The 22,997-nt window shown below is 40.2% G+C and overlaps 1 protein-coding gene across 1 annotated transcript in view; it reads right to left on the bottom strand.

Moving 5' to 3' along the window:
• The window catches only part of LOC105144579 (uncharacterized), a 101,544-nt gene that overhangs the window by 65,145 nt on the left and 13,402 nt on the right, over positions 1–22,997 (bottom strand). Inside the window, exons 2-3 of the mRNA XM_087408731.1 lie at positions 18,612–18,726; positions 1,438–1,496 (exon numbers count right to left, since the gene is read on the bottom strand). Coding sequence (XP_087264857.1) covers positions 1,438–1,496; positions 18,612–18,726 — 174 coding nt within the window. The remainder of the gene's footprint in view (positions 1–1,437; positions 1,497–18,611; positions 18,727–22,997) is intronic.

The following is a 22,997-nucleotide window of genomic DNA, read 5'->3' on the forward strand; positions in this document are numbered from 1 at the left end:
TCTTGAAGCTTGAACTAACGCCCGAGGTTTTAATGCACTTGTCTACTCCACATACCGTTCATAAAGACACATATGTCGTCTGTTGAACGAGTGGGCAGAAGAGCCATGGTCTTGGAAAGTGGAATGAGATAGGACTGCGCGTGCATAACTGAAGGAGAGTAGGCATGGCGAGATGGAAAATAGTGAAGGACAAGAAACGAGATGAAATGAAGGAAAGAGAATGCGGCAAGCGTAACGATATAAAATGCATTTTAAATTCTAAGCATCAACTGTGTTATGGAAAGATCTCAACTTTTTGCATGCATAATCCCCGGGAGAAAGATGAGAACCCCGCGAAGAGAGAGAGAGAGATTGAAAGAGGAAATGGGTTACGATTTTTGTATGAATACGAAGTATCTACTATTTAATTATTACAAACATTATCTATTACTCCGCGCTGTTATCATTGAATGTAATATACTATATCATCTTTCTTGCATTAAATATACTGATTATAAAAAAATGAGAAATATTCATAATTTTTAGTCATATACGGTTTTTATATATTACAGTGTGATGGATAAAATATGATTAATATAAGATATATATATATATATATATATATATATATATATTGTTATATCGAAAACATTTAAAATTATTCGCAAAATATAGACCGCACCTCAAAAATAGATTCAAAACAATGAAATTATAGAACCGTAAAAAAACATCGTCGCCTGTAGCGATATAAATTCGAATACAAAAGATGTTTCACGTAGTTATAAAATAATGTAGAAGGAAAAAAGCAAACAGAATAAATTTATAAGTTACTATAAGAAAAACTCATCAAACTTTCACTATATTCACTAACGATTCTTCTTTAATGCGAATATCGATAACTTTCTATATCTGTTTTTTGTCACGAGTTACGTAACTCCAATCGCATATAAAACGATCATATTTATACACATTTTAAAAACTGTGCTTTTTTAAACCATTATATACACGCCAAATTAATCACAAAAAGTAAAATAAATAAAACTATACTTGTAATAATTTGAATAATTTGTAATGTTCTTATCAATAAATTATTGTATTATCCTGCATACATTCATCATTAATTAATGCACAATAAATTATAATTATCAAACAAGATTTTTATCCAATGCTGGACCACAACAAAATGTTATTAGAAACGTAACGTTTGTAATCAAATTACGATGTAGTATTCGAAATACAGAGCATCCATACATGTTTTTAATGGCTAACTATAGCCGCCAAAATCATGACTAACGTTAAACATCCTAGTAGCAACACTCGAGCTAATGTTATAGTCAATACTAATGACTTACATGTCCCATGGAAATGAATTAATTGCGACGAAATCGCGAAACTCGCGCGCTCGATCGATTTCAATGTGTGATTAATTTCTACCTATCAATTTTACATTAAACTCACCTCTTGCGTCCCGGTATCCGCGCACCAACCAGCCCTCTGCTACGGCGTCATTCGTTAATCTAGACAGAAGAAATGGAGTGTCAGAAACCTGGCCATAAGTATTCCCTAACGAATGGTGCCGAGTGGTTCTTTTTTTTCCTTTTTCTTCAACATCGATACAATAACGATTAAGCTACGAGCACGCGTATAATACCTCCGTGGCGGAAGCAGACGGGCAATTTTACGAGACTGTCTCCGGTATAATATTACGTGGGGTCGAAGGTGTACTCAAGTGCGTTGATTCAAGGCAGCGCACGTTGATTCAAGGAGGAACCGGGAGATGCTTTCAGAGGCGGAAAGAAAGCAGGCGCGAGATTCGCGCTTCATTCATTCACGAATCCGTGAGGGGACCGTAAAAGACCTCTCCTTCGAGATGTAATTAGCACATCTTTCCGCGACATGCGCGACAATGCGGCTTTTAATTAGTATGTTCACGTATTCCGACCGATTCCTCCCTGCAGCATACTCCTCGCACCCGCCCGCCTTTATTCTGCTGTAGACGACGACGATAACGACGACGGCGAACACACGTGGTCGATTTCACACGCGCGTGATCCGCGCGCGTGTGCACGCCGGGTCGCAGCAACGAAGCGTGCGCGTTTATGTCGACGCATCACACGCCGCTGCACCGCAGAAGTGTCAATACGCGGGTGCGTGTACGCGCGCGTGTAAGCGAGCTCGCGTGCACCGATTTGCGTTACGGCGGATACCTCAGGCACGTAAGGCGTTTCTGCAGTACAAAGAGCCGCGACAAGCGTCGACATGAACGATATAATTCGATGTCTCATCTTTCGCTCATAAATCGCTCACGATCGCTCACGATCGCGCAAATCGCCAATCGAGCACTCGCGTAAATATATTGAAAATGGCAATCCATGAAGATGAGGAACAATTGAAAATTGAAGGATAATTAGCGTCGCAATTTCTTCTGTAATTTCTTCTTCGATAATGAAAGTCCGATACTGATATACCGTGTGCTTAATTTAAGCGTTACAAATCTCAATCGACGTGACTGCCACGATTCAACAATGAAGTCTATGGAGTCTGACATATCAAGGAATAAATCGAAATGCTTGAATTCACTAATAATTTTCTTATAGACTTCCGACAATGTTGCGTGCATTGATTTTGATGGTAAAGACAGTTTTAACTATCGTCGACTTTTAAACTTTGTCGTCCATTACTGATAGCTCATCATGGTCGTTCTCGATGACATGCATAAGTCAGGGACACGTCGACGAAATGATAACTTTTCGTGCGATGTGTAAAAGTGGATTATGTCACTTTTTACGATAGTCGAACGTGTGAAAGTAATGATGCGCGAATAATGTTTTTTATTCAATTAGTTACAAATGATTGTAAGCGCACGATTTAAATTTTATCGAATCGATATCGGCGAAGACCATAAAATAAAAATGCACTAGTTTTCACGTCTCACAGCTTGCGTTGTTATCGTCAAACGCAATCGTGCAGATATGACATTAACGCGCGACATGTCGATCCGCAATTACCGTGCGAGCCTCCACTCGCATTCTCGAGACAATTGTAGAGGGTGACGAAGGACACCAATTGCTGCTGAGCTAGCGACAGAAAGCTGCACGATTTCCGGGATGTACGCTAATGTCTGATATTAGATTGAGTGTCGCAAGATAACTCGTATATAGTCACGCGTGATTATTCAGAATGGGGGAAAGAAAATTCGTGTTAGCTTTTATATCGAATAGATGTGATTCTCTGTAACAAGCTGAAATATTCGATGTAGGTTGCTTTTTACGTAACAATTATTTCACATGAATAAGACGAAGGATGTTATAACACGATTCGATCGAATAGTTTTAGACTTTTTTCTTTGCGATCAACTACAATGTAACAACTGAAGGAAATATATTAAAATCCGCGATACGTGAGGAAAGAAACTTTCAAATCATATGCGAGGATGGTAAACATTTTCAACAGTTTTATGTTTTATATAACTGTCATTAACACTTTGAGTATCATGTCTCTCAATTCTGGAAAATGACCTTATTTACTCAAATAGGAACGAGTATTTTAAACCTCGTAAGAAACACATTCAAAATACCTTTGGCACTCAAAGTGTTAAATAGGAAAGTTTTTGATACACACATAAACATACGATTTTATATATATATATATCTTCGACATCTATAAACACGTTATAATTTCATTTACCTATACGAAGCATCGAAGAATTAAATATGCACTGAAATACGTTACATTCATTACGCGCCCTATCGAAATACTATTTTAATTACAGCATGTGGTGTACGTGTCGAACTCGGCGACGGTTTAAAACGCTCGACCGAAAAGTCGAGTTATATCCGATTTTGAAGCGCGCGATCTGTGTCAATGCCACGATTTACCGTTGCGAGCCTTTCGGGAATTGAACGAATATTGAAATTGCGGGAAACGCACAGAACTTTTGCATAATGAGCTGGCGGTTCACGCCGACACACGGACGTACACGCACACCAAGCTCGGCGCCGGCGCGTACATGAATATTTTCATTTGATTGCGTTAATTAAACTCGCGCTGCCAGGCGATGACCTTTGAAGTTCAGCGGCACGCGGCACGCATACACCAATTACCGATATTATTAATTGCAATGTGCTTCACGTTTTCGGCAATCATTGAATCTAGCGAATAGACATGCGTCTCAATCTTGAATATTTCTTTTTTCGAAGAGTATCTTATTAATAGTTGAAAACATTAATTTATATGTATAATGTGTGTGTGTGTGTGTGTGTGTGTGTATGCATTAACAAATTTTATATACTATACAAAATATGAATTTTATTACACACACGCACATATATATATTATGATAATAGTTACAAGAAACAATTTATGTTATATTCTATTTTCAATGCTAATAATAAACGTATTTCTAATCAGTTTGTGCGTTTCGCGGTTTAATTGTATCAGTGCAATAGCACTCGGACATATATCTCACCGCAAGTGATTGCAAAACGTTCTCGATGATGCAGTATCTTCCGCATGCATTGTCCTTAAAATTGTTCGCGGTTTTGCGGTTAGACCCTAATCCGCAATGTTGCAAGAAATTAGAAAAATTTAACGGGGAATTCCTCAATGTTTCTCTGATAAGATCGACTGCGAAATGACGGAAATTATTATTAATGTACTTACAATCGGAGATATAGCCGCAGAAATGTGTTACTATCTTTCGTAATTTGGCTTTGTACACACACACACACACACACACACACACACACACACACACACACACACACACACACACACACACATATACAAATATTTATAAATACTTTGTTAGCGTTGCTTGCACTGTTTGTATTCCAAATTTTCGCTTTCTTTCTTTTCTACACGTAGAAAAATATTTAATTGAATTAAGTAGAATTCTGAAAAATAAACGATCTAGAAAATTCTGATTAAATCTACTAGAATTTTAATAGATTTTACCAAGAAATTTCTGAATGTTAATTACCTCAACTAAAATTTTAATAGATTTAACCAGAAATCTGGTAGATTTAACAAGAATTTTGCATCGTTCATTTTCCACCAGAATTCCAGTTAATTCAACCAACCATTTTTCTCCGTGTAGAAAATGAATATATATATTCTGGAATATATATTTACCTCATTTTAAGTGCAACATTTTTTGGAAATTTCAAACAACGTGAACAAACCTACAAATAAAATGATTTGCATATTTAGGTAAGATCAATGCGAGACAAAATGTCGATTCCCGATTTAGATTATCACCAACATTTATAATATATTGTTTTTACAACTATGGAGAAATCGCGCGAGATCACGTTTCCAAAATTAAAAAGAGAAAAGCTTGCATATTACATTCTCGAAGACTCGCTGTAGAAATAAGACATAACATACGAACCAATCTTATATAACAATAATCGTGACGCACAGAAAAAAAAATTCTGTTTGTAATAATATTTAACTTTTCAAAACATTTCGGAATGAAATCGATTCGTATTATCAAAGCTGTAAAAAGAGAACTCTATTGTTAATTTCAATAATAATCGAAATATGCTAACTTTATAGCTAATAATATTACATTAGATTTAAAACTCTGGAAAAATTTGGGTAGGCTGTCGTGGATCTTCATAAATATTTTATAAATTAAAAGGATAAAAGCAAATCGATAAAAAGCATCGATAAAAAACTTAAGAAACGAGAAAATAAAAAACCAATATATAATATGATTTAACAATCCTAATTTAATTATCTATTTATCTACTTTTAAATCGTTATTTATTAATAAAAGAAAAACTGTACAAGTAAAGATGACCGCAATGATCGAAATATTCCGGGACATTAATTGTTTTAATAAAAGAATTGCGCGCTCCACAACATCGGTATTTTGACTCGCATTGATATTGCCTGTATTCATATTGATTTTAAACCAACGAGCTGTAAATTTTATTATTTTATAAATAAAATATTTATTTTTTATATTAAGTCACATCTATCTAAACTCTCGGAACGGGAAAAAGACTTATAGTAAATTAATAAAATAATAAAAATGATTTTCGAAATAACTGAATACAATTTTTAGAAAAACATATATGCATATGTGAGTGTGTGCGTGTGTGTGTATGTGTGTGCGCGCGCGCATATATATATATATATATATATGCATGTGTTTAATGCGAAATTTCACATAATTTTGGACACTACATTCTTGGCCGGTATTAACGATTTTCACCGAGCTTTCGAGACCTCACACCAGCGTATCCCGTTTTGCTATGAGATCTACCAACCACCGCCGTTAGGGTGAAGTACTTACAGCACAATGAGTATGCAAATAGGCCGGCATTCGGCTACATTTGTTTCAACGAGCTTAGGAACGGCGTTCTCGCGAAGGAACAGTTCCTCCTTTGCAGGAACCATAAAAGTCTGCCCCGCGTTTCCAAATCTTTACAAAGCGTGAAGAGAGTTACTTTCCGTGCATTTTTATTGCTCGTTATTTTGCCCGTGTCGCTTATTCGACATTGTTTTCGTCGGCACGTTCATTTCACGATAAGTGACGTTACTTTTTTGCTTAAACATATCGATCGCAAAAGTTTCCTTCTCTCCATGATTCATCACGAATGACACAGATTCCGATTAGATCAAGGCTCTCTTTCTTTCAAATCTCTTTACACACTTGGAAGATTTCTCCGCAAAGTCGAAACTTTGTGAACTTCATTCGCACGCATCTCACCTCGTTCACTTCTCACCCGCGCGTGTCCTGGGAGATTAGGCTCGACAATTCAGACCTGACAAAAGTTTTCGTCTCGCGTCGTATAAAGCTAACGACAACGACGGCGCGTCTTAACGCGTCACAGCAAGTGGCAATCCGAAACTTGGCGGATTTCTGACAACGGCCGCCGTTTGGGAATGCTCAAACAACGTTATTCCCAACACTTGCCGAGACATGATCCATAATGAAGGCCCGCGAGGCTTCTAAAGCAATGATAGCATGCAGACTTGTTTGGATCTCAGCCCAATCGCTCGTTCCACGCTTGGGATGCAGCTAGTTCGATTCTCGAACGATCCTCGAACGATCCTTGAGTATCACGCTCCAGTTGGGAAACGCTATGTAATCAGAGCTCTTCGTCTACATGCGATGCACGCTAATGACGTGGGCGATTAAGCCCGCGCGATGACAATCCACTCCTATCAGTTCGAAAAACGAGTATCATTTTTTTATTTGGCGCGCGAAATGTATAATAGAATTCATTACGCGAGGTAATTCTGCTTATTTTGTTTTTGTATAGATTATATTTCTGAAAGAGATAAAATTGAAATGTTTGAAACACAATATCGTTAATAGCTGTAATTACACTTATTTATTATATACTTATTAAGTTGTATTATATATTATTAAGTTATTTATTAAGTTAAATTACCTTTTTTCACATTTCTCATAAATAATTTTTTACATCATTTATCTGTTTGCACGAAATATATCTCTGCATTCGATTACAATTATAATGTATATTTAACACTTTTCCATCGTGTATATTATCTTATTCGCGTGGAATATTACTTAGGTTTTGACACTTCTGTAACTTTTAAAGATATGTACATCTCAAGTGCATTCGATTCGAGAAATAAATGATTTCCCTAGATAGACCGTAATCTTATATGAACGATACGAAAGTGCCAGCGCTCATCATATTTGCATGACGACTCTAGATGTATCTCAAGGCGAAGCGTAAACTCCTACTGAAAATCGAAACATACCGCAAGTTTCGCGAGCAAGAACGATGCAAACTTTGAGATCCGGTAGGCCCCACTGGATTCGTAATTGCGTAATCCAGAGATTGCATTAAATCAAATATCCGAGCTTTCTGTCGTCAGGGCTTAAGTCTCGTTCCCTAACCGAGAAAAAGTTATGTGATTCGGTACATTGGAAATCTGCTTTTATCCCCGCCGCAAATTAACTTTAGCAAAATTAATTAAGAACCGGAGCACCGAGATTGAGTAACACTAAGATTGTCTGTAATGGAGATGCGAACTTTAATCCCGTTCGATCAACCCCGCTGTCAAGCAAGTAAGCTAATCAAGCAAGCTGTTTCCACCCTTTCTGCGTATGTAAAATTGATTTCTCTCATAGCACATGAGAAATGATTTTTTTTTTTGCTTTCAATTGTAGACATCAAAGTTATAATTGCGTTGTCGGTATACATGTCGCAGTTATAAAGATGCTTTAGTAATGGAAATGTATTGTGTCTTATCCCAAGCAACTTCGATGCACGAACATATCGAAACATAGAGCTTCGCTGTCAAAATCGCCGACGTCGCGCTAATGTGCAAAAGTGTCAATGCGTGATACTCGTATTTTATCGGCCGTTAACGAATCCGTGGAGGTTGTTAAGGAACGCGTCGTGTGGGAAAGCGACGTCCATTCTTTCGACGACAATACGGCCATTTGATAAAAGTCACTCGATTCCCCTTTCGCCGCGAACAAATATTGGAAGGAGAACTCGCGCACGATAAGCGTGAAACTCGGAATTCGAAGCTGTTTGTAGATTACAGACGCGGGATGTATACGTGTGCGTATGCTTATGTGTAGTCGTGTGTCGGTGTCCACACTTACTACTCTGCTTTACGAGGCAGATGTTGATAACGGGCGACAGCGACAGAGACAGGGACAGTGACAGCTGCCCCGTATTGTTCGACACGTTCGTTGATTATAGGTCAAAGGCCTCTTCAACTTCTTGACGAAGGATCAAAGAATTGTACGAAGTGTGGCCGAAAACCTTTTTCACGAGTCGATAGTTTTCGACAAATCTCTTTGCGTTGTACAAATCGAACATGTTGCACTACTCCTTCAGAATCCAAGTCTAGAATTTGATCTGTACGATGAAATCTGCTGCATTTCTAACCTCGCGCTTCTTCTTTCGAAATTAACTTCATATTAAAATTAACTTCGTTCAAATGTATTGATCTATATATAGATACATAGCATATATGTGTATAGACTTTCTATTGCCACGTTTACTCTTATTCCAAGAGTAGCTAACTTATTCTTCGATAATCGAAAATATCTAATGAGATTTAACTTATTCTTCGATAACCGTAAGATATCCAATGAGATTTCAGTTTATTATCGCGTCAATGACGAACTAGTCAGTTTAAATGAATATAATCTTGTTTAGTGTCCGAAGGAAACAAGAAATAGTACTGAACTCTTTTTTTAAGAGACATTCTTTATAAACGACACGAAAGCGTGGACAATTTTAGAAATACAATAAAGTTTGACACATCTAATGGATCGTAAAAGCATTCTTATTCGTGCGCTCAATATCCATCTTGTTCTGTTAGATGATCTGTATTAAGATGCATTCGTGATGCAATGCTGCTTTTACAATGTTCTCTTACAAATAAAAATACATTAGACTGGACACAAAATCTTTCCTTTCTTTTTTTTTTTTAATGGACATGGAATGTGTTTGCCGATGAAAACTTACAATGACATATTCTGATCCATTTCCAGAATACGTTATAAAAATTGATTAAGTTTTATTAATGATGCTATGATAATGATAGATATAACATATTGAATTAATGTTACGAAAAAATAATTAACATCTATAATAAATATAACTCGTTGCTTCGAATTTCTATCGCGAGAGAAATATTTCGCGAAAAAGAAAAACGTTAATAATTATCAAATGATACTTTAAGAAGATGATTAATAATTTATTGTACTTGTTACTCCAGCACAACTCAAATAATAATTATTTAATTTTATCGTAACAAATCATCTTCCCTTCGGTTAACAAAGTAATTATATTTGAAACTTTATTACGATCTATTTGATGAAAAACCGGATCCATGTCGCTGTCTATATCCGTTCTTGTCGAATTGTTAAGCAAATGTTCGCGCGGATATCGTGGAGGATGATTTCTATTTATTGCTCAGTTTGCGAAATGAGAAAACGAGATATCAGACATAAATTCCTCGAAAATCCACAAATATGAAGACCAATTTGAAACATCGGTAATCTTTCAGTGGTTCACGAGCGATAGTCTTTAGTTTTACATCTTGGCTAGCATCGCATTTGCATCACGAAAATCTCGAGGTTCACGAACCTTAAATTGATTTTTTAAAAAATTCATATCCAAATGGATCACATTGAGCCAACGGTATAAGATTGCCCAAAATAAAAGTCGGAAAATACCGATCCTATTAGTCGAATAGTAAAGCCGATGCATTATCGGCGGAATGGTCTTCGCGAGAGAAAATAAATGTGGATATAAACGCGATGACGAAACCGCGGACTCCCGACGGAGGTGATATGCGATAAAATTATACGATTACGAAAGGCTCGAATGGGCGTCGTGATGATGTGACAGTGACGGTTATGACGCATAATTTCCAACGCAAATACTATATTACGAAATTTCTTACGCCATTGAGGTTTGGTCCTCAGAATCGTTGTCCCTTACATGCGCCTCTTACGACGTAAACTGTATAAAATAAAATATAAATTAGCAAGGATAAATTAGCAAGGGATGTATACAGGACCGCGCAAGCTGTCGAAGCCTTGTAAATTTGCGTACAATCGTACAAGTAGTTACATTGCAGCAACAACAGTTTGCAGCGTCGATTAGGCGAGACATAGGATAATGCATGTACACATGGGGAAAACAGAAATAAATAAAATGCAACCAAAAGCAAAAAGCATAAATTGTATTTCGTAACAATGATATGAGCGAACGAAAGCGAAACACTGGTAGTACACACCGCATAAACCGCGCATTGACAATCGCGATGAATAATGGAGGGGTCAATTAAATCTCAATTAAACACTACCGGATAATACGAATCGCGGCTCTTTTCAGCGAGCTGGGTCACCCCACCAGAGGGCTAGGTTTTTTAAACACCGCCGGCGCGTTTACTCGCTTCGAAAATCAGCATGCCTAGCACACCTGCGTTATATGATCATTTTATACACCTCGTAAAGAATAGCGTATTAAAATTAGGTTGATGGGCTTCGAAAATATGATTTTCATTCTGCGCCCATCGATAATCTCGCCATTCGACCGAATCAAATTCTATCCCGACACTTGGCGATATCGATACCACGTATTATATTCTGTATCAAATTATCCGCTAATTTAATAGCACGTTGTCGTCCTAATTTAAAGCCACGTCCATCATTAATCATGGACGGCCGCGACTCGAAACTAAATCAGGGTGGCACGAAGTATGCTTCCGTATAATAGGAATGCATTTACGAATGCGTTACACCCCACAATCGCTACGAAATCACGCAATGTCTGACGACCCTCTTCCGAACTCGGGCGAGGGAGAAGAAACACTGGAACACCCGAAAGAAATTCTATCCGATAATTCGTTTTTTTTTGTTCTTTCTATCATTTTTCTTATTTCTTCTCGTTGATTCTCTCTCCCTTTCTTCAACTCCTTTTGTTTGTTAAAATTCGTAACATTTATCATCGCGTTCGATATCGCCAAGTGTAATATTAATTATGCAATGATATGCCTCTGAAATATCCAAAGTATGTTACACGAGAAATAAGAACGATTCGGCGACTAGCTCGATCATTTTATGATCGCGCATCTATGAAACAGCACCGAAACACTTGAAACACTATAAAATATACACCGGACACGTAACTTTACCTTATCTACGATGCGACCACATTATCCCCGAGATAAACACACGTGTCACACTGAGTCACGAACGGCGCGCCGTAGGAGCAACGATAATCACAGATTGGTAGAAAGAAACGCGGATTCGTGGTACGCGGACACAAATGTTCATCCAAAAGATCGATGAAGTACCGCTGGAACAATGCCCGGACACTGTAACCGATCGCCACCACTGTAGTCCACCTACAGATCACCCGATCGGCCGATCATTTTGCGAAATCGCGAGGTAGACACGAAGAATAACATGCGGTATCACATTGTCTTCCGCGAAAGTCATCATGTTTTCCTCGTCATCATTGCAAGTCACGTTGCGCTTTATCCACGATCGAACCACCACTAATGATCACTGTCCGTCCGTTGACCGCTAGCAGTCGTCAAATGACTCGAGATTCTGCGCGATCTTTCTGTTCACCACAGTCTTGTGCACCACGTTCGCGGACCCGTAGCTGCACAACGTTTGGTCCTTCGTGTCCTTAGGGCATAGGTATATATCCGCGAGCGGGTGTGCGCGTACCTCGGACGTGTACGCACGTGCATGTAAGCCGAACGTCTCCGTATGTACGTAGAATCGTGGTTCCGTGCGGTGTAGGCGAGCCGTCGTCGTTTCCCCCGGTCGTACGTGTGTGTTGCGCGTGTGTTACGTGTGCGCGCGCGCAAGTAGTGAGCGTCTCATGTGAGTGTTGCGTGTATATGTGTTGGTCGGTGTATGCGGTGTACGTGTACGTGTCGTGTACGTGTATATGTGTGTATGTGTAGGTGGGCTAGCGGTGCGCGCGCGCGCGTCTGTACCGGTGGGTATATTACAAGGTGTACGCGTCTTAAGTGATTTCGGCCTCGCTGGTCAGCCCCGGCAGCTCCGTATGATGAGGCCGCCGCTTTGCTACTGACAGACCTAAAGACCACCCTAACCCTGCAGTCGGGGACGAGGGGTTCCCCACCCCCGTCGTGAGCGTCGACGAGAGAGAGACCACCCTCCCCCGCCAGGGACCAGGGCGAATAAGCAACCCTTAGCACCCGATGCCACCTCCACGGCGGCGGCGCAAACGCACTCCTGCCTCCGAGGGTAGTCTTATCCCCACCGACTCTTTCGTAGGAGCGAGACCACCACCCCCACCCACCCCCCAGTCGATCCCGGTCCTGCCACCACCACCACCCCCTCCTACACCCCCTCGCGACGCACGTTACCGACGCCGACGCCGCCGACGCCGCCGCCGCCACCGCTGCCGCCGCCGTATCTACCCCTCCAACGCGGACCTGACGGCGAGGAATCCCTTCCAGAGACGAGAAATCCCCTTCTTCTCGTCTCCTACGGCTTCTACGGAGGAGAGTCGTCTTAAGATAAAAACACGGACGATCGGGTTTTGTAGTTAACCCACTCGCCCTCGACTCGCATCCCCTCTACACGCGCCTTCTTCCCATCTCCCCTCCCCGCGTCATCCTATCCCTGATCCGCCGATATCTCCCTACTCCGTGTCGCTACCGGACTCTTACAAGCAACCAGCCTCGAGTCACCCCAACCCTTTTCCTCCGTCCACCCCATCCTCCTCGCCGCACGCTGCTCCGCGGATCTCTACGACTCGACGAAACTTTCGATTCTTTCGGGGGCAACCTTCACAACCCCCCCCCTCCCTCCCCCCTCCCATTTTTTTCCTCTCTTCGCCGACCGATACATCGCGTGTCGACCCGTTCGACGTTATCATACCGTTCACCCTCGGAGTACACATATTCCCCACCCCTGACGTTCCCACTGCGAGAGACAACAACAGGACCGACCTCGTGGTTTTTTACAGGACGGAGGGGGAAAGGTGGCCGTATATATTGTTTCATTTTTTGAACGTTTTCAGGCGCATCGATCTTCGACGACTATACGTCCTGTCCTGGTCACGCGCCGATGTGACGCACCGACAAGATCACTTTCGCCGCGTTTCTTTCCGGGATAAGCTTTACAACCCTGTGCTACTGTCATCGATACTCTGATATTTTCCGTCGACGGATGGAATTCTCATTTAGGATATGATGGTGACAGTGATGAGTTAGTGTGAGACAAGAATAAAGGTCCATTATATCTTCCCGGACGGGCGCGATACATGTGTATTTTTGATTTCTTGTTAAATTTTTTATATTTTCTACATTTTCGTGAAAGATTAATGTCATACCTGTCAAGGACTTTATTGAAGTTCCGTTTCGAAAAGATACGGGTAAACTGCTTCAAAGTTTATGTGAGAGTAAATTAGACATGCAATGATATGTATGTTGAGACGAAGATATGAAGAATTCTATGAAAGACGATGACAGATATTGCAACGTTATGTGAAAATTATACCGATACAACGACAAGAGGGCATTAAAATAATATAAAAACGTGAAATACAGTCTAATGTTAATTTATGGACAATCTATCTGTGATTTTATTTCATCTTGCAAAATTGTTTCCTTCGAAAAAGAATCTAATTGTGATATTTTTTTATGAATCTTTGTTCATAAGCTTAATGTGAAATCCGCAAACGTATAAAGTTTATAAAATATGAAGATGGAAAATATTTCCTATAAATAATATATTGGTAAAATCGCTTGTAGATTTTCAAAGCGGGTCACACTGTGTTGCATTATGAACAAGATTCCGCAGAAAATACTATATTATTCTTTTAGTTATTAACAAATATAAATAAATTTAAAGATAAACAATAATAACCTGCTCGTTATTGAAATACAAAATATAATGAAAAACAGACCAAAGATGAACTCGTCTTTGCTCAGATTTTCATTATATCAAATAAATATAATTTTTTAAATGTGATCCAAATAAAATTTTTTTAAATATAATTTACAGATTAAAAATATATGAAATTATAATCTTTAATACCATCAATATTAACCATACATGTCTAAGAGGTGAAAAGATTTTATTTCTTTCTCTTTTTCATTTTTGCATTTCTATTAATAACAAAATTTTAATAAAGCAAAACTTTACAGTTTTACTCAACATAAAACAATAATTTTGGAAATAAACGGCAATTTATTTAGAAAAAGATGATGCTTATAAAATACCCTAAAGCAATTGAATTATGTAATTTCAAATTATATTCAGAAATAATCAAGATAAAAAAAACAATGTCTAATAAAATTAATAAGAAATTCTAAAAATTCTCACAAAAATATTATTAGACATCATAACCGAATTGACTGAATACTTAATAATAAATTTCTTTTTGGAGCATCATCACAAATAATCAGATATTTTGTTTAAAAATTGAGAATTATATAGTTCATCCAGTAAAAATAAAAATTGGAAAGTAAATGGAATATAAGGAGAGAATGACAGAAGTGTAAATGAAACTTTTAAGAAGCTAAAATTGAAATAACGAAACATGAAAGAAACATAAATGACTCTTTTACATTTCGTTGTTTCACCTCTAGAAGAACTAGAAGCTTCATTTACACTTCCCTTTATATATTCGATTTACGTTCCGATTTTTATTTTCGCCAGGGAGGGATACTTAAATATATACAAAAATGAACTCCGATTTACAATGTGTCACAAAAGTTCTTTCACGCTTAGCCCTTTGACTACGAGATTGCACTAAGAGGAATGTTTAGTACGTGTAATTCATTTTGTTCATATGTGATTAACAAAAACTTTCTTATTTTTTCATTTAAAAAATTGTGTTATTCTAAAATTTAGTTAAAATAATCAAATTTTAGTTTGGACAACACAATTATTATTTCTAACAAAAATTTGATTATTCTGATCAAAATTTAGCTAAAGTAATCAAAATTTGATTAGAGATTTGTTTTCTGTGGCTAAATTAATGTACATTTTTGAAACTTAAAGTGAGAAATGTATGATATTCGAAAGCGAGAAAGAGAGAGAGTTCTAATGCAGTCTAAAATAAGAACAGAAAACAGATCATAGGATAATCACATGATTATCAGAACAATACCATTCATGAAAAAATAAGAAAGTTTTTGTTAGTCACGTATCAATAAAATGAATGGTAATATGTACATTTCTCTCAATATGTATCAATTTAGATATTTGAGAGAATGACAGTATAATCGTTTATATTTATCCGAAGTTTGAAAAAACTAATATCAGTTTCAATTTGACAAGTTGCTGTAGCTTTTAGATAACGCGCTTAATTATAGTTAAAAGGAATCTAAATTCAAAGTATCTTCCGAAAACAGATGATACTCGAGTTTCAAAATCCATAATAATTAAACATTTTGTCCGAACTAATGGATGTGAAGATTCCGAATATCATAACAGGTCGGTATTTTAGAAATTATAATAGATAGGCTTCTCTTATTAACTAATTTCCGGTTCCAAGAAGAAGAGACAGGGGAGAGAGAGAGAGAGAGAGAGAGAGAGAGAGAGAGAGAGAGAGAGAGAGAGAGAGAGAGAGAGAGCTGTGAATCCACGGATGTATCGAAACAAATTTTTATGCGGGTCAAGCTTTTCTGCGCTTTTCGAAGCCGCCACCCCCACCCCTGGTTGTATACCCCACTACCGATCGACACTCATTTATACTTTTACCACCACCCTACCGCCCCTACCGTGGGGATTGTTTATGACACGATTCGTTTGATTATTAGCTGTTTATACGCGACCATCGATCGAACCGCTAACTGCACGCGGCATTCCGACAGCAAAACAGTTCCGCCGCGCGCTTTACTGAAACCCTTTCGCTCCAAAACCGGACTTTTTTTTTCAAACGTGTACCTGAACCGATAAAACTGGTTCTACTGGATTTTCCGTTGGACTTGGTTACTCTTTCTCGTGATCTTAGTTCAACACGGACGACTGCCCGAATAATATCTCAACAGTGTTCCATGGATACGTCATCGTTCATCGCCTTCATTAATTTTAAGTGTACGATAAAATAGGATTCCTAAAATTCTTTTGACTATCTGAAATACAGTGTCCGCGTGCAAATCTCTGTTTTACGCTAATCAGCGTGAAAAACAGGGAGTATGAAATATTTAATTACAGCACTGAATTCTTCTCTCATTTTTCCTAAGTTTTACTTCATTGATTACCTTTTTACTATAAAATCGAGAAATGTAATTCACAATTATATATGCAAAAATTAACACGATATTCTTGAATAGTTATAAAAATACTTTATATAATGAGAAACGATGCTTTCGAAGCGTTAATTGGATTTAGCGTGATTTTCGAGGCATTATTTATTACGGCGAATTGATATTCTCTAAATGATTGGTTATTTATACATTTCAGCTTATGTCGCGTTTGAGAATAGCTTCGGTGAGGTTTATGTTATTGATTTAAAAACGAATCCGCGTTGCGTCTGTCCCGACCTGTCGCGGGTTAAACGGCTGCCGTCGGAACAATGTTTGACATCTCCGCTTTTCTGGCTGACAGGAGCCGGCCATACCTACTGTCACGAAGATGTTTCCGATAAGTTTTGCCGAATTATCACGCGTTTCAAATTCTCTTTTATTCGTCAATGCTTTTGCGTTATGTTGCAATTCTACTAATATTTTAGAATTCAATCGATTGCATTTATCACACGCGACTTCTTTAAAAATGGTTTTTTTTTCTCAAATATATATCTATTATTACGCATTTATTACTTTTATTCCCTATAATTGACTGAATTTCTTATTTACTTATTGAAACACTTGTACTCAATATTTCTATCAACACGATTTTTACGTAGAAATTTAAGTTATCACGTAATTGTGACACGCCTTTCTCTACAGCCGAATTATTTAGACATTATATCAGATTTATTATACTTATTCTCAGTATTATAATTTAAAGAAAATTTGTAATGTTATTTTATAATAATAAAACACATTTTTACACTCGTATTCTTTTTTCAATTGTCGACGGAACATCGCACGAAGTGATGTCACAGAATAGCGCAAACTTTAGTAGCGATTTAACATCTCAAACGCGATTAGATTATTGAAGTATTCGATACCTAACTATCTTAGCGCATCCATAAAAAGCTATTCAATTATTTATTATTAGCGCGATTACATTGCACGGTTTTTTACTTATCAATCGCACAATCGTTTTTATTTCATTAATCAGGAGCACTACGATCAAAGAGACACGGATCTCTCGCACGATCTTGTCACTCGGTGATTGTTTCGTCGCCGCATTTTTTTTTTTTTTTTTTTTTTTTTACGAATTCCTTTTACAGTCGTTTCTTAACGCAAGCACATTTAGCACCAACACATCACACCCGTCACCGTCAACATCACCACACGATCAGAAAGCCTCCTTCGCGCGGAGTATAGCTAGCTTAAGGGGAAACGGTCTGCGTAGTCAGACACCGTGAGGAAAATAAGCGAGTGTTTCACTAGCGTGAGCGGAAGACGCGCCGTTTCTCGAGCAACGTATCCCTTTACTGAAAGAAAGTAAATGCTGTCACAAGGGTTACTTAATTGTGTAAAACCGCGTTCGCATGTGCTCCACTTTAGAACACAGAACATTCCGTTTGTTTTCATTTTGCCGAGACGCGAAAAAAGTCAACGCGCGTCTTTACTTATCTCCATTTTTCGCGGGAATCTTACGTCTTTCCTTTTGTTATACTTGTGTCTCTTCTTACATCACGTCTTATGTCAACATAAGGCATAAAATAAAAGAGAAAATCATAAATTTGAATCATAAAGTCAAAGAAAATCATAAGAGAATAATCCGTTTGTCGTGACGAGAAATTCAATAATCGTTCCTTCGTTTCTTTTTGATTCGCGCTAAAGTTCCGGCGTCTCAATTTTCGCGAAAATACTCCACGCGATCGAGATAGCGAAACAATTAATAGCCCAAAGGATCGCACGATCGCTCCGCGTGCGATTCAAGAGAAGAGGATCGTTGCGCGAAACTCGAAACGACGAGAGAGCGGAACGAGAAAAATGAAAAGTGAACGAGGAAGGGTGATGACGTCTCCCTTCGCTCGTTGATTGTCGGCACTCACCTGTTTGTCGCGCCGATCCCAAGGAGACAAGTTCGGAGGACGAGGACGGGTAAGAAGATGTTCACAACATCGGCGCACTCGAAGCCGGCAGGTTGACGATCTTCTTCGATCCTCTCTCACTGCAAGCTCTCGGGCGAGCTTTTAACATCACAGTATCTACTAAGTCGAGCCGCGTCGTTAACAAGTCCTTTCCCCGGCACCTTTGCTTCCCTTTCTTTTTACTTCGTCGCGAAACTTTCCGTTTTTTACTTAAGAAGAAAAAAAAGTGAGAACCGAACTTTTCGTTTTTTATTTCTAAATATATACGTTAAACAAATCGTTTCTTTTCTCGTCCTTTTCCTCGGCTCGCGCGCGCGGCCCCGGTGCCTCTTTTTACGTGGGGGCTCCCGGCCTGACGAACGTGGCCGATCAGCGCGCGGGTAGAGAGAGCTTGGGCTGCGTGGCGGAGCGCGAACTTTCGGGCTTGCGGGCGCACTGGCGCACACGGCACACTCGCACCGCGTAGGCGGAGAGAGGAGAAGCTCCGGCGGATGCTGTAAGCCGAAGGGAGAGAACTACGCGCGCCGGCCAGCGGCGGAGCAAGCCGGTGGCCCCTCTTGGCCACTTTGCCCCGTACGGTGGCGCCTCTACCGCGCACTCTCGCAACTTCCGTCGTTGCTTCTCCTAGGCGGGCAATACGAGGAACGAGGACGGCGCATCGTCGGCGTGAGATCGGCGGCAGGCGGTGGGAAACGAACGAGAGAAAGAAGATCCGCGCCGGCCGAAGAGAAGGACCGGCGAAGCGAGCGAACGGGTGGACGGACCGACGGATGGACGGACGGACCGACGGACCGACGGACCGACGGACGGGCGCGCGGAGGGTTGCCGTTGCCGGCGAAGGGTTGACGCGGGGATTGCTGCTGGTGTGCGAGATACGGCTCGCGCGCCGTGCCGGGCAGAGGGACAGAGAAAAGTGCCGCGGGAGCAGGACCGCCCCTTGGTACTGGCTCTACGCGGGAACCCGACCGCCCGGAGCGGTAAAATTGAAGATTTATGCGAGACGCCGTTTACGTCGATTAACGCTATGCCGCACCGCCCGCCCGTAACTTATTTAAGGTCTGCGCGATTGCGCATTTTTTTTTTCGCGCGGGAGAGCCCAAGTTGTTAACTGCGATTCACTTCGCGCCGGAGCGATAAAATCGAACGAGATCGAGATGTTCGATATATGATGGCATTCGATATATAACGAAATTCATTCGAGATCTACTTCAAACAGTACTACGTAGCGTAAACGGTGTTGAACGTGATCGCGCTGTCTTATACTTATATCTAATACGACAAATAACAGTTTGAATGCAAATCTTAAGATTGGAATGCTACGTTATCTGATTTTCAATCGGAAAGATATCCAAACGTAACGTCTTACCACGGGTGACGATGGCCTCGTCAGCGCTCCTGAACGAGTCTCGAGGAGGACGATAGCAACGGGAGAATCGGCGGTGCGACGAGGAAGATCCCGATCGTGTAAACTCGCGACGGAATCGCCGTTGGTAGACGTACTGGGTGGTGGGCAGGGGTCGGCAGGGGCGAGCCGCGTATGAAAGAGCGAGACGGGACGCGCCGTTTCTCTTTTCCCGAAGGTTCGAGCGCGACAAGGACGCATCGACGAAACGATACGAGCGCCACCGAACTCGTTCGAGACGCGCCGGACAGCGATCGTAGGAGGAAGACGGAGCTTGCGGAGGCTGCGGAGAAGAGAGGAAAGCTCTGCCGTGTCGGAAGGGTAGCGCAACGCAGACGGAAACGGCGGAGACGGCGGAGGGAGCACAAAAGAGAAAGGGAGAAAGAGAATGCCTCCCGCTGCCAAGCTGACCACCGACCCTCTACGAAGGTATACACGAAGGAAAAGAGACAGACGCGGCGAGGAGACAGGTGCGAGAGAGCGACCGCGTTTTATCACACTGACGAGACTCGCTGCGTACGTGTGAGCCATGCGGATACCACGAGGTGTAACATCGGTATTTCCGAGGCGACGGTGTGCGTTCGGTATACTCGTACGTATACTTACGTATCGGTGAGATATCTCGAACGCTCACCTTCGACCCGAGGATTTTGTATAATAGTTAGAGACTCGAAATTTGGAGAAAGAATACTCCTTAAAAACCTCTCGCTCTCTCGTTCCTCAGTCGTACAAAAGATCGTGCTCGAGGATCGAGTATCTTCTTTTCAAAAGAGGATCATATATAGCTTATCGTATTGGATCGCTCGATGAACATCGATCAAGATTCTTTTTTTTTCTCTCTCTCAACTGCAACGCGTACGTTACGGAGCATCGCGAGGCTCTCGTGTAATTAAGCGTGAATAAACAAGGCGAGCGGACCTATAATTTAGTCGGTCAGGATGGAAGAGGTGCGAGTGAGACGGCGAGCGTGCTCGGTCATGCGCGATCGTCAGCAAAAGAGAGGCTTCGGTACCTTTTCGATACGCGAAACGAGGACACGCGCAATCTCGCCGTCTCTGTATTGCGCGCGTATGGGGCGCCCCGTGTCTGTGGTGGTGAGAAACGCCGGCGGCGGGGTTGTAGTAGTACGCCGAAGAAAAATCGCCGCGAGTCTGTAGACGCCTGTACGTGTGTACTAAGGGGTTGAGAACGGCGTGTGGTAGTGAAAGGGTTGCTGGACAGTGGCGAGCTCCTGCTTAGGCGGTCGCCGGCGGAACTAACGAGGAAAGGGGTTGGAATCTATCACCTTTGCTCTAATGATCGCACCCTGCGCTATAGTCCTTTCGTATTTGCTACGCCAGCTCGATGTAATTGGAATTGGTTACTTTTGAAGAATTTTGTATGATTTTCATACGATATTTCTTGACTTGTAGATGAAAGTTAATCATTATGATAATTGAAATATTTAAATAATCAACGCTATTTTATATTATGTTAAAATATAATCATCCACCGAGTATAATTATTCGTTATACGTAAATAATGAAAAGTTTGGAATAATATCTCTAATTAAGAGCCAAAAGCTTTTTCTTGTATTTCCTCGTATGTTACGATGCATATCAAATATCAAAATTAACATCAAAAATGAAACGCTCATCAAAACGCGAGAGGACATGACACTTTTCTGACAATATTTAATTTTATTTTTTTTTTGTTTACTGCATAGCTGGAACTACAATCGTTTAAGCTAAAATTATTGACTACAAACGACATATTTTCTTCAAAGGTTCAACATATTAAAAGCGATTTTCCAGTAACAGAGAGATATTTTCATCGATAGCACGATATAACTATATGCGAATAAACGGGCCAAACTACGAAACAGTGTGCTCGGTTCAGACCTGCGTCTCAGTGTTATACCACTTTTTACACACTCCCTTCTCCGTCCCGTTTAACTCCAACCCCGAAAAGCCCACTTACCCAATCATACCCCAATCTACCGCTGGCTCAGCGGCGGCGTGCAAAACTCTCGATCAACCGCCAGTATTTTTATCTCCGCAGTTTTTAAGGTCACTTGTTGCTTCTTACTATGCTAGTGCTACGAGAAGAAACTCGCCCTCTTTACGAAGACCACGTCTACTTTTTCTCTCAGCGCAACGTTAATAATTACAGCAGCGAGCGCGGAAAAGTGATATCGCAGCAATTATATCTTACGTGTCTTTAGTCTGAGTGAAATTATGAGCTAAGAGCAATTATTCAAATCTAATATGAGAACGATTATTAGTACATAATACTAATCTTTAATAAAATCTTTTTTTTATTACAGATATTTTTCATAAGCCAATTTTGTTAAAATTGCACTACTTTAGTGATTGCTAAAAATATACGAGAAATACGATTGCGATAAATTTTTTAATTCAATTTCGAATCGATGAATAGTTCTTTATCGTCTTATTCCGTCAATCCTACAATAATACTTCCTCTAATGCCGTGAAATTATTTGTTGCATCCCAATGCGCTTTACGCATCAATTAAAACAACGAATCTCTACGGAAAAGTCGGAATGCATTAACAGGCTTTTCCGCATTCAGTATTTAGCGTGTATTAACGAGGAAATCGAGCTGGGCAGCGCTTGCTCGTTAACCTGCTGTAATAATCGCGTCTATATTTGACAAAAGAAGAGAATAAGTAGAGAATGGACCGGTTACAATCAGAACAGCCGCGTTCACTTTTAATCCACGATACATTTCTTCACGATACACCTTGTCGCTACTTTTTCTCTCTCTCTCTCTCTCTCTCTCTCTCTCTCTTCTTTTTTAATTTTCTCAATATAATCATAATGTTTGCATTCTAGATGCACGCAATTACTCGAGCTTCCTTGGCACGGCGATGTGCACCCCTCACCCAGTTTCACCCCTTCGCGCCTCTGTTGCAGCTGCGCACGATATCCGATCAGTGTGGCCGGT

Source organism: Acromyrmex echinatior, chromosome 8 (genome assembly GCF_024713525.1).
Source record: "Acromyrmex echinatior isolate Ae372 chromosome 8, ASM2471352v2, whole genome shotgun sequence".
In the NCBI taxonomy this organism is placed as follows: domain Eukaryota; kingdom Metazoa; phylum Arthropoda; class Insecta; order Hymenoptera; family Formicidae; genus Acromyrmex; species Acromyrmex echinatior.